Source organism: Arachis hypogaea, chromosome 5, assembly GCF_003086295.3.
Source record: "Arachis hypogaea cultivar Tifrunner chromosome 5, arahy.Tifrunner.gnm2.J5K5, whole genome shotgun sequence".
Taxonomy (NCBI): domain Eukaryota; kingdom Viridiplantae; phylum Streptophyta; class Magnoliopsida; order Fabales; family Fabaceae; genus Arachis; species Arachis hypogaea.
In genome coordinates, this window is record NC_092040.1 from 98872632 (window position 1) to 98886605 (window position 13974).

Genomic DNA, 13974 nt, shown 5'->3' on the forward strand with positions numbered 1-13974 from the left:
GGGAGAAGTTAGAGAGAGAGAGAGAGAGAGAGAGAGAGAGAGAGAATTCGAAATGGGAGGATGGGTTCGCGGTTTTAATTTAGAGCACGGTTTCCGTTGGATTTACCGGTAGATATTTTCGACGGTAACACAATGCGGATCACCAAAACGCAGCGTTCCATTAAACGTCTCTATCGTCGGATCTATCCGACTGTAACTCCAACAAAAAAGTTTGGCGCCAATTTGTCGTGGTTTCCTACCGAAAGTTACTAGCGGAAGAGACTATCCGCCGGTAATTATTTGACATGATGAATTCTTCATCAAACTCATCACTAAATCCGATGGTAATCGTCGTCACTAAATCCGAAAGTAAATTCGACGATTCTCAATATTTTTCTTGTAGTGATTGAAAATAATTTTTATTTTAATTTTCTAAATACATGTGATATACTTTTATGAAGTTATTTTTTAGAAGTTAGTTTTGATAAAATACTTTCAAAAAGTAAAGGTTTATCAAATCGATGACTCGAAATATTTTTCAAAGTTAATTTGTATTTATCAAAAAATATAAAAAATTTCTTATACTAATAAATATCTAAAGTTACCTTTGTATTTATATCTATATTATGGTCTTTTAAATTTTAAAATCTATTTCACTAAATATAATTATTATTACTTACACTGCATTGCCCAGGTAAATATAATCTTTGGATAAAAGATTGGGATAAGTATTAATTTGATCTCTAAAGTTGAGGGTCAAAATTAAAATCGTTTCTAATCTTATTTTGGATTTATAATCATTCTTAACGTTATATTTATTATTAAAACTATTTTTTATTAATAAAAAAACACATTTACCCCTGACAAAAATAAAAAAATTACTAAGGGATATATGTGAAGAAGTCTTCTCTTTTCCATCTCCTCCTTCCCAAGAACAGATATGAGATTCCAAATCCACAACAGCACCGCTTCTCCTTCTCTGCAATATGGTGCGCGCTCTCTCTCTCTCTCTCTCCCTACCACATCCACAAGTCTTCGGTTCTACAGAGATCTTCGGAAGTTGTAATCAAGGTCATTAAGTCACTGCCACACAAGAGTTCTTCGATCTTCTTCTTCTTCTTCGGTTCTGCAGAGATCTTCGGAAGCTGTAATCAAGGCCATCAAGTCACTGCCACACAAGAATACCAGATCCAGGAAAGACAGTTCTGGAAATGTTTTTTCTAAAAGCTTCTTGATGAAGCTGCTGAGTAAAAGCTTCTGGAGGAAAGTGGCAACAAAGGACGAGAAAGGAGGAAGAACTCAGAGATGGATAAGGACTTTATTTCGCGAGTTGCTTATGCAGGATCGGGCGAGGTTTCTTTCTCTCTAAGTCTCTGCTTCTCTTTCTCTCTCTCTGATTGACGATTTCGAACTCTCTTTCTCCCCCTCTGCATTCTCTCTTCTTTCGATGGTGGCGGCAACACCACTACCATTATGGCATTTGAATGTTCTTTGAATGTTGAATGTTGTGTTATTATTGATTTGAATATTATGTTATTGTTGATAATGGATTCTTGAATTTGAATGTATGTTCTGTTGTTATTGTTGTTGTGGAAAGAAATGGTTGGCTGATAGTGGAAATAAGAGGGGTGACGGTGGTGGAGAATGCAGAATGAACAGTAGTGGTGGAGAACGCAAAATGAACAGATGGCTAATAGTGGAAATAAAGGGAGTGGCGGTGGTGGAGAATACAGAACGAATAGTGGTGGTAGGGAATGCAAAATGAACGGTAGTGCAGTTGGGGGTATTATTGTCTTTTAAAAAATTATTTTATTCAAAATGACAATTTTAATACGAAATAAACGTTAAGGACGATTCTAAATTAAAAATTATATTAGGGACAGTTTCGATTCTGACCTTAAACGTTAGGACCAAAACAGTACTTATCCCTAAAAGATTAGTTTCTTACACTTATCTTTCATGAAGTCAATGTGTTCTCCTTCGTCATTGATGTCTTTTTTATAAATAGAATAATACAACAGAAAATCATACCAAAAGCAATTTAAAATGATTATATTTTATTTGTTAATTATTGTTTATCTTATCCTGTATTATTTAATTATTATTAAAATAATTGAATAATATTAAATATATAATTATAAGTAGAGTAAAGTATTATTTTGTCCCCAAATGTGTGGATAAATCTCAAATTTGTCTTTAACGTTTCAATCGTCCTATTTAAGTTTCTAATGTTTCAAAATTGACTCAATGTTGTCCTGCTGTTAGAAATCCGTTAACAGAATTGATGGCATGATAAAATTGAGACGATTTTGAAATGTTAGGGACAAAAACGATACATAAAAATAAATTTTAATTTAATTTTATCTTTCAATAATATTAATTTTTTACTGTACATAGTATTCAATTATTTTTTAGTTACATCTAAATAAATTACACTTAATCACATTTATTTTATTTTAAATAAATTTATTTTTTATAATTTTAAAGAATTTTGATACATTAGAGATAAAAAGTATAATTTATATTTTATTGTATATATTTTTTTCTGCAAGTTTATATACTAGTCATTCTAGAAATATTTCATGATAACTAAAAATCTTTAAGAGTAAAATTATAAAAAAAATTAATTTATTTAAAATGAAAGTAATATGATTAAGTATAATTTACTTATATGTGATTAAAAAATAATTGAATACTATGTATAGTAAAAAATTGATATTATTGAAGGATACAATTAAAATTTATTTTTATGTATCATTTTTGTCTCCAACGTTTTCGTCCTATTTAAGTTCCTAATGTTTCAAAATCATCTCAATTTTGTCCCGCCGTCAATTCTGTTAATGGATCCCTAACGGCAGGATAACATTGAGTCAGTGTTGAAACGTTAAGGACTTAAATAAGATGATTGAAACGTTAGGGATAACTTTGAGACTTACCCCAAACGTTAGAGACAAAAACAATACTTTACTCTTATAAGTATTATATATATAAAATTATAAGTATTAAATTAAATAAAATAATTTTAAATTATTATCTCCTTTAACATTCTGCATAAATAATACATTTAAGTTTTGTTCATACAAATACAAAAATACTAACTAGCTATTACCTTGATTGTCAGGGAATAAGAAAGAAAGTAAATAAATTAAGAAAATCAATTGACGATACATTGGAGTATATTATTGAAGATCATCAAAATACCAACTACGATGATGATAATAATAGTCCACAGAAAAAGGATTTTGTTGACATATTGCTATCATGTTTGGATCAACCCATGGATCCTGATGAAGAACACGAACATGTTGTAACAAGAAATGACATCAAGGCTATTATAATGGACATGATTGGTGCAACATATGAATCATCAGCTTCGGCAATTGAATGGGTTATGTCAGAGCTACTAAAGAATCCTAGTGTGATGAAGAAACTTCAACACGAGATACAACATGTAGTTGGAGGAATTAATAAACAAGTTGAAGAGAGTGAAATAGAGAATATGCCTTATTTGGATATGGTTGTGAAAGAGACCTTAAGATTATACCCAGTTGCACCTTTGCTATTGCCTCATGAATCTCGAAACGACGTCGTTGTTGATGGTTATTACATAAAGAAAAATACAAGAATCATAATAAACGCATGGGCAATTGGAAGGGATCCAAGAGTTTGGTCAGAAAATGCAGAGAAGTTCTATCCAGAGAGATTTGAACATGATAATGTAGACATTCATGGACGTGACTTTAGATTCATACCATTTGGTTCTGGTCGAAGAGGGTGCCCTGGAGCACAATTGGGATTTGCAACTATCAAGTTTGTTGTGGCTCAGTTGGTGCATTGCTTTAACTGGGAGCTTCCGGTTGGCATGTCTTGTGATGAATTAGACATGAATGAAACATTTGGCATCACTATACCAAGAACTACACACTTGCTAGCTATTCCAACTTTTAGGCTAACAGCTGAAGCTGCTAGTAACAAAGAATAATGCTCAGCAGAAGGTTTTTCTTTTTGTTTTTTTTTTGTTTTTTTTTGTGTGTGTGTTAAAACTTTTTGAATGGTGTTTATTCTTTTTCTCGTTATTTTTGTAAATTAAAAAAAAACATGTTTGTAATTGTAACTTAAGATGGAGTTTATCTAAATTAAAAAATTTAGTAAAATAATAAATTTTTAAATTTAACTCTTAAATTTATATTTATTATAATATTTTTAAATTTTAAAAATTTTTTTATCATAAAAAAGTGTAAAAAATTAGCATTTTTATTAAAATTTGGGTAGCACTTAACTAATAAATGAAAAGTGAATAAGAAGAATGCTAGGGCCGGCAGATTTTGAATTGTAGCCATCAATTAGTCATTAATAGTGTATTTAATGGTGTGAGATTTCATTTAATGATAAAGAATCACTCATTTTTATTTTACTGGCTAAATTTTAACAAATCTGTTGACCACTTAGATTTTTCCAAATAAATAATCTTACACCATTAAATATAATTTTATACTATTAAAAATATTAATAATAACTAATTAATAACTAAAAATGCCTCCAACACTCATCTTTTACCAAATTACAATTTCATCATTGTTAGCAGATTCGGTTTTGACTGTAAAACTGGTAAAAGTAATCTTAAATTGGTCCGGTCCAAGACAAAGACTGTTTTTAACTTTTTATTATCAAAAGTCAAAACAGTCAAATTCGGTCAAACTGGGTAAAAATTGATCGAACCCGAATACAATTCGACCACCTATTCACCTAACCCATGCTAAACCATGCGAGTCTATCGTGCACCAGCACTTCAGCGGAAGCATGGAAAAGACGCTTTATAGGTGCATCAGTGGACCAGCGAAAATAATTCCAAAACTGAGAAACTAAAGTTTGAACTATATATATATATATAGTCAAGTCTCTGGTGGCTATGTCTATGGTAACTAATGGTGGCTAAGGCTACACTTTTAACTTAAAAGTATAGCCTTTCACAAAGAAAAACGTCACCTAATGGAAAAAAGTAAATTAGAAGATTTAAGAGAAGAAATAATTAAGTTATCAAAATTAATAGATCAAAAATTAATGATTTTAACTAATGTCAACTGTAATGACACCGAATTCTTAAAATCAATACAAAATGATTTTTCTCAAAATCTTTATTTTACGATAAGTTTTATTGAAAGACTTCAAAAACCTGAAAAAACTTATTTTTCACACAGAATTTCTAAAAAATGTTACCATGGAAATGATTCCCCACATCTATATCATACTTTTAACCCACAATTAAATTCTATAGTAGATATGCTTGAAGAAATATTAACATCCATAAAATTTCAAAGAAATAAGGAAAAAGAGAATCCCAAGGAAAAAAAATTTCAAAACATAATTAACATAACAGATTTAAAAGTAAAACCACCACTAAAATTATGAATATTGAAGAAAAGTTAGAAGAAGTTACAATGCTTTTTAACAATTAAAAATGGTTCAAGAAAATAATATTATGGAACATGGTTTTCAAATAGAGGAAGAATTAGTAAATTCTGAAAATATAGAAAATGAAGAACACATTCTAGATTATTCAAGTGACGAAGAACCAGCTATTCCAATACAAGTAAAGAATGAAGCTGAAACATCTAAGGATAATCAATCTCAATTTCAATGGGAAACAGGTTTTGATAATTATGCTTTTAAAAAAGGGTTTATAAATAAAGATTCAAAATATACAAAAATACCATCAAAATACGTTCCTAAAATCCAGGAAATGGAAGGAGAAAGAATGCTCGATTTAGACTGCAAAAAGAATGAAAAAGAAATTTTCGAAAATTGGTTGAATTCCTTCTTATTAGAAGCCTTTACTAATCCAAAACTTGGTGAATTATCTGGAAGGGACATTTGGAATTACATAGGGTTTCATACTAAAGGAACTATAAGAGATTATATGACATCAATAGATAGAAGAATTAGAAACAAAAACAACAGCTTATGATAAGATATTATATATAATGATGATTCTATATAAAGAATTTTTTGGAAAAAATATTATAGATCATAGACAAGAAGTCTATAATAAAGAATATCAAGAAGCAAAAAATCATTTAGCTAATATTCAGATATATGATTTATGTAATGTGGAGTCTTATATATGTGAATATAGAATACATTATTACAAATTAAAAGAAGAAGGTAAAAATCATTATCTTAGTATGTACATAACAAAACTTCCATATCCTGCTAATGAAATTATAATGGGAAGATTTATAAGAGAAATAAATAGAGGAACAATTGAAAATAATTTTGGTGGAGCAACCTCTGCTATAAGAGAGGAAATAAAAGAACGTTGTATGCAAGAAGCAACTCAAAAAAGATTTGCAAATATAATCAGAATTTGCTGTTAGGATAATGAGGAGATACCTCAAAAATATGGTCTTAATAAAAATCTTCAAAGAAAAAGAAAATATCAATTTAGAAGAAGAAAATACTATCCAAACTGGAGAAAAAAAGATATTTTAGAAAAGAAAATAACAATAAAAATAAAAGACAGAAATAACTATTGCCCGAATAAAAAAGAAAATTGTACATGTTGGTATTGCCAAGAAGAAGGACACTACGCAAATGAATGCCCGAAAAAGAAGGATAAAAAGGATCTTACTAAACAAATAGAAATTGCTAAGTCTTGTTTCATGGAACCATTAGAAGAATCTGATGATAACTTAGACTATATTTTTGAATATGTCTCGGAAACAGACTCAGAGACTGAGTAATAATGCTACATTTATTACTATAAAAATAAGAGAAAAGTTTATAAATATTTTCATAGATTCTGGGGCAACACAATGCTTTGCTAGTTCAAGTATAAAACTTGATTGTAAAAAATTAAAGAAACCATTAAGAGTTAGAATAGCTGACAAATCAATACATAAAATTGATCAAAAAGCAGAGATGGTTGAAATTTTTATTCAAAATTATAGGTTTATTGTTCCATCTATATATATGTTAGATTCTGGAATGGATTTTATCATAGGAAATAACTTTTTAAAGCTATATCATCCATTCATTCAAGAATTAACATATATAGTTTTAAAAGCTCCACACGATTCTTTAATAAATCAAAAATCAAAACGTATAAAAATACCAACTACTACTATAGATAAGATCTTAAAGTTTAAAATATTTTCTATATTAGAAACATGTTATTTAAATCTATACTTTCAGATAAATATTCCAAAAAATAATCTTGAAATAAAGATAGAAGAACTCTTGGATGAAATTTGTGCTGAAAATCCTTTAGATATTAAAAATACAAATAACGAATTAGTAAGCATTAAATTAAAAGATCCCACAAAAGAGATAAATGTTCCGAATAAAATTCCTTATTCCGCGAGAGATAGAGAAGAGTTCTCATTAGAGTGTAAAGACCTTTTGGAAAAAAGAATTATAAGATTAAGTAAAAGTCCTCATGCGGCTCCAGCTTTTTACGTTGAAAACAATAATGAAATTAAAAGGGGAAAACGAAGAATGGTAATAGACTATAAGAAAATGAATGAAGCAACTATTGGTGATGCTCATAAACTTCCAAGAAAAGATTCTATTTTAGAAAAAATCAAAGGAGCAACTTGGTTTTCATCTCTTGATGCAAAATCATGATATTGGCAACTTCGTTTAGACGAAGAAACAAAGAAATTAACTGCTTTTACTTGCCCAACAAAGGAATCAACAAGTGTGTTGCTTTATGAATGGAATGTATTACCATTCGGATTAAAGCAAGCCACAGGTATTTATCAAAGATTTATGGAAGAAAATCTAAAAGAGTTAAATGAATTTGTTTTAGTATACATCGATGATATACTAATTTTTACAAAACAGGATAAAGAAGATCATCTTCAAAAATTATTAATAGTTTTAAAAGATGCAAGGAAAAAGGATTAGTTCTTAGTAAAAAGAAAGCAAGAATAGCAAAACAAGAAATAGAGTTCCTTGGATTAATTCTATCCACTCAAGGAAAGCTAAAACTTCAACCAAATGTTCTAGAAAAGGTAAATTTATTTCCTAATAAAATAGAAGATAGAAAACAATTACAAAGATTTTTAGGGTGTATAAATTATATTTCTGATCAGGGATTTTTAAAGAATATAACAGAATACACTAAAAGCTTATTTCCAAAAATAAGTACTAAAAAAGTATGGAAATGGGATGAAAAAGATAGCATACAAATTCAAAGAATTAAAGAATTATGTGAAAAACTTCCAGAACTTTATATTCCAGAAGAAAATGACTACTTAATAGTAGAAACAGATGCTTCAGACATAACCTGGTCAGGATGTCTAAAAGCTAAGAAAGCTATAAAAAGTTTGGAACAAGAAAAAGAATCACTAGATTCTAAATATCCTCCAAAGGAATTACTTTGCAGGTATATTTCAGGGACTTTTACTCCAACAGAACAGAGATATACTACTCATGAAAGGGAAACTCTAGCAGCAATTAAATCTCTTAAGAAATGAAAAATTGATTTACTACCCAAAGAATTTACATTAAGGATAGATTCAAGTTATTTAACAGGTTTCATACGATATAATTTGAAAGTTGATTATAATCATGGACAATTGGTAAGATGGCAATTATTTTTGTTACAATATCCAATAAAAATTGAATATATTAAGGGTGACAAAAATGTTATTGCAGATACATTAACAAGAGAATGGAGTTCGTCTACAACGCATTAAATCAAAAAATTCAAAAATATGAACAAGAACTCGAAAAATGCAAGCATTGTCAGCAAATAAGGACACAGATCCAATCCCTCAAGAAGGCCATTGAAGCAATGAAATCAACAGAACAAGCAAAATCATCAGAGTTCAGCCAGCTAAGCGTGGTGGACAAATCAGGTGAGGAAAAAATTCCAGAAAATGAAATAATTGCTGAAATCATCAAAAAATCCACCCAAGATAAAAAATATTATGTGATTTATAATGGCCCCATGAAAGGAGTATATGATGCTTGGGAAAAAGCAGCACCATTTACACATCAATCAAGGATAATTCATAAAGGAGGGTTTTTAACACTGGAAGAAGCAAAGGAATCCTTCAGAGAATATGAAGCTCTTCATCCAGAGCAAACCCTAAAAAGAGCAGATAAAGCTCCAATTCAAACCCAGAGAACAGGGATAATAAGAAACATTCCTACAAGGGCTGAAATCAAGGAAAAGAAAAGGGCCTGTAGATCAAATCTCAGAGAAATCCTTAACATAGTCCTGAATTGGACTGAAGAAAAGAGGACAATCTTGGGATATTATCCTATTGCCAAAGAACAGCTAACAAAGCTGGTTATATTTCCAGAGGCTTCCCCATCTGACACCTATCAGTTTTTCCAGTATGGATTAATTGATACAATTTTAATTTTTAATGATTTGAAAATTATTAGTGAGTTTCCTACAGGATTCGTTGATGCAGTAAAGAGATTTAAAAATATGATTGACAACGTAAATCCAAGGGATATATCCCTAAAATTTACGAATAGTCAACCTATTTTTAATGAAGAAGAAGAAGAATGCTTGGTTCCAGTACATCAAGTAATCTTCATGTCCGTCTTCCCAGGAAATTTTCAACCAATTGATCAAGTTCAGGATTTAACAATCTACAGTCATGAAGGAAGACTAGCCAGCACACTAGCAAGGGTCTTCGAAAGAACTCAAAAGATAACAAGGGAATCTCGCACAAGAATCAATTATAAAAGTAGAAATACTTTGCTTGTGTCCAGTAAAAAGAATGAAATTGAAGAAAGAGAGATGAGACTCTTAGTGGAATTTGAATCAGCATTCTACAACTTATCTGGACTCTTAGAAAAGCTCCCCGAAGGGATAAAGAGGAATCTCTGCTATTTGATAAAAGACAGAGAAGACCACAAGTGCCAGCTATGTGTCTCAGAGTTATCTGAAGAAAGCAATAATGAAACGGAATTAACCCACATGATAAAGGAAGAAGACAACGCATCTGAAGGTCACATGGTAAAGGAAGAAGACAGCACATCTGAAGCATCTCTCAACATTATTGCATAGTAACGTAAACGCTTAGGTCATAGAGCACCAACGATGTAGCTGGTGCAAGATAATAAACAATGACGTAAGCAATGACGTCATAAGAAGGGTAAGGATGGGAATTGTCCATCAGACCCAACCATTATAAATAGATTGCTTAAGGCAATTGTAGAAGGCATCAAACAATAGAAAGAAGGAGGCTAAGAGTACTCATATACTAGGAGAGCAAGGAGGAAGCTGCCGAAGCGATTTTATAGTTTGAAGAAGAATTTCCTTAGGAAAAACCAATTCTAAACTCCCCTCTGGAGTTAGTATCTACAATCTCCCCTCTGGAGATAAAAACATCTTATGTAAAATATTCTAAATAAAGAAAGTTTTTCTCCAGAAAGGTATGCTTTTATCTTAATCTCATAGTTATGAATTATTTAGAAAGTTTAGAATTAACGGAAGAATCTGATTATTATAGATTATCTGCCTTATTAGATAATGAAAAACAGGCTGTTCTAAAAACAGAATTAAATCTCAAATCAAATGAAAATTTTAATAAACAAAATCTTTTAAAAGAAGTTTTTAATAGAAAAAATATAATATACTATGGAAAAATTCAACTTGAAGCCCCTATAAAGATAAAATCTGCTAATGGAGAACTTGAAATAGCTTTGATAAATGATGAAGAATTGAGTAAACAGATTGAGAAAATTAAGGATCAACAAAAAAGATCTAAAATTGGATGGATTCATATTAGTACTATACAAGTCTTAATCAAATCTACATATATGAAAGGAATTAATTCACCAATAAGCTTAGCAATCTGTGACAAAAGAATTACTGATGACCCAATAGATCAAATAATTGGAATTGTTCATGGAAACTTGGCAAACGTAAATGTTAAATTCAATGCCCATCTTGGATATGCTATACCTTTATCAACTGAAAATCTTGGAAGATCTATAAGTTTGGCTTATAAATTTCACAGAAAAAATCTAATGGAACAAGACGATGAACCATTTTCAATTACATATGCAATAAATTATGCTTTAACAAATAGCCATCATAGTATAATATTTAAAAACAGAGAAAGAATTTATGTCGATGAATTATTTCAGAAAATTATAAAAACAGAAATACCAAAATATAAAGCTATTGAAAACCCAGTTCTTTTACTAAAAGAACCATCAGGAAAATTAGTTTCATCAAATTTTCAAATAAGAGAATCCAAAATTAATAGCCCTTTAAGTTTATATAAGTTAAAGATTAAAGAAGAAAATTCTGAAATAAAAGAATTAACAAAAAAGGTCGAAAAATTAAATGAAACCCTAAACACTAAGTTATGACAATAAATAAAGAGAAAATATATGTAACCTATCAAGACAAGAAACAAGAGCTCTTTGAAAGAGAAAATCGGTTGAATTATTTACAGTTTTCTGAAATAAATCAAAGAGCATTTGAAGCTCTAAAAATAATCTATGACAAATTGAAAGGAGAAGTTAAAGAGTTAGAAAAATTAATAGAATCTCTAGAAAATAGTAATGAATCGATGATAGAATTTGCAGAAATCCTAAGATAAATAATGAAGTATACAAAGATTGAAAAACCAGAAAATAAAATAAAAAGAAAAAGGGCGAAAAAATTAAAAAGTAAAATAAAGGAGTATAAAAGGGAATTAAATAATCTTCAGTTCGAAATTAATGACCTTATAATAAAAAGGATAGAAATAAGAACAAATATAAATAAGTTGGAGCTAAACTTAAAAAATTTATAAATGCCTGGAACACCATATTATGACTTAAAAGAATTAAAGCTGTTGAAAGAAAAAATGGAGAATGAAGCTGAAAAATTAAAAAGACATTTAGAAACAACAGAAAGTATAGAAATAAAAGAAGCTTTAGAGGATTTGAAAAATTATATCAAAGAAAAAGACAAACAGATAAACGATTTTATATATAATAATCAATGCAAAAAAGAATATTATAAACTAAAACAAGATTGAAAAACTATAAAAATGAAATCAGAATTAGTAATAGACATGCTCAATATTTTACCACCAACCAAATCTATACAAATTATAAATTTATTCGAAGCAAAATATGAAGAGTTGACTTTAAAATTTGGTATTAGAGCCAAGTTAACGATTAAGGGTAACACTTTCTCTTTAAGCAACACTTTTAGTGATACGTTTTAAAAAAAAATCAGTTACCAAATGTCCACAATTAATTGGTAAACTTCTTTGTAGTCACCATAGGTACAATAAGGTAATAGGTACCATAGAAGGCACATATATATATATATATAGCCAAGTCTCTGGTGGCTATGTCTATGGTAACTAGTGGTGGCTAAGGCTAGACTTTTAACTTAAAAGTATAGCCTTTCACAAAGAAAAGCGTCACCTAATGGAAAAAAGTAAATTAGAAGATTTAAGAGAAGAAATAATTAAGTTATCAAAATTAATAGATCAAAAATTAATGATTTTAACTAATGTCAACTGTAATGACACCGAATTCTTAAAATCAATACAAAATGATTTTTCTCAAAATCTTTATTTTACTATAAGTTTTATTGAAGGACTTCAAAAACCTGAAAAAACTTATTTTTCACACAGAATTTCTAAAAAATGTTACCATGGAAATGATTCCCCACATCTATATCATACTTTTAACCCACAATTAAATTCTATAGTAGATATGTTTAAAGAAATATTAACATCCATAAAATTTCAAAGAAATAAGGAAAAAGAGAATCTCAAGGAAGAAAAATTTCAAAACATAATTAACATAACAGATTTAAAAGTAAAACCACCACTAAAATTATGAATATTGAAGAAAAGTTAGAAGAAGTTACAATGCTTTTTAAACAATTAAAAATGGCTCAAGAAAATAATATTATGGAACATGGTTTTCAAATACAGGAAGAATTAGTAAATTCTGAAAATATAAAAAATGAAGAACACATTCTAGATTATTCAAGTGACGAAGAACCAGCTATTCTAATACAAGTAAAGAATGAAGCTGGAACATCTAAGGATAATCAATCTCAATTTAAATGGGAAACAGGTTTTGATAATTATGCTTTTAAAAAAAGGTTTATAAATAAAGATTCAAAATATACAAAAATACCATCAAAATACGTTCCTAAAATCCAGGAAATGGAAGGAGAAAGAATGCTCGATTTAGTCTGCAAAAAGAATGAAAAAGAAATTTTCAAAAATTGGTTGAATTCCTTCTTATTAGAAGCCTTTACTAATCCAAAACTTGGTGAATTATCTAGAAGGGACATTTGGAATTACATAGGGTTTCATACTAAAGGAACTATAAGAGATTATATGACATCAATAGAAAACCAAATAATGGAAGAATTAGAAACAAAAACAACAGCTTATGATAAGATATTATATATAATGATGATTCTATATAAAGAATTTTTTGGAAAAAATATTATAGATCATAGACAAGAAGTCTATAATAAAGAATATCAAGAAGCAAAAAACCATTTAGCTAATATTCAGATATATGATTTATGTAATGTGGAGTCCTATATATGTGAATATAGAATACATTATTACAAATTAAAAGAAGAAGATAAAAATCATTATCTTAGTATGTACATAACAAAACTTCCATATCCTGCTAATGAATTTATAATGGGAAGATTTATAAGAGAAATAAATAGAGGAACAATTGAAAATAATTTTGGTGGAGCAACCTCTGCTATAAGAGAGGAAATAAAAGAACGTTGTATGCAAGAAGCAACTCAAAAAAGATTTGCAAATATAATCAGAATTTGCTGTCAGGATAATGAGGAGATACCTCAAAAATATGGTCTTAATAAAAATCTTCAAAGAAAAAGAAAATATCAATTTAGAAGAAGAAAATACTATCCAAACTGGAGAAAAAAAAGATATTTTAGAAAAGAAAATAACAATAAAAACAAAAGACAGAAATAACTATTGCCCGAATAAAAAAGAAAATTGTACATGTTGGTATTGCCAA

The 13974-nt window shown here is 29.1% G+C and overlaps 1 protein-coding gene across 1 annotated transcript; it reads left to right on the top strand.

Moving 5' to 3' along the window:
* Positions 1 to 3106: 3106 nt before the first annotated feature.
* On the top strand, positions 3107 to 4231 carry LOC140184538 (cytochrome P450 CYP736A12-like). The gene has a single exon (XM_072236346.1). The coding sequence runs from the start codon at positions 3257 to 3259 to the stop codon at positions 3959 to 3961; it is 705 nt and encodes a 234-aa protein (XP_072092447.1). The 5' UTR covers positions 3107 to 3256; the 3' UTR covers positions 3962 to 4231.
* Positions 4232 to 13974: the final 9743 nt, after the last annotated feature.

What these genes read in the sequence shown, in the direction of transcription:
- LOC140184538 (XM_072236346.1), top strand. Translation starts at nt 3,257, where the DNA reads ATGGATCCTGATGAAGAACACGAACATGTTGTAACAAGAAATGACATC.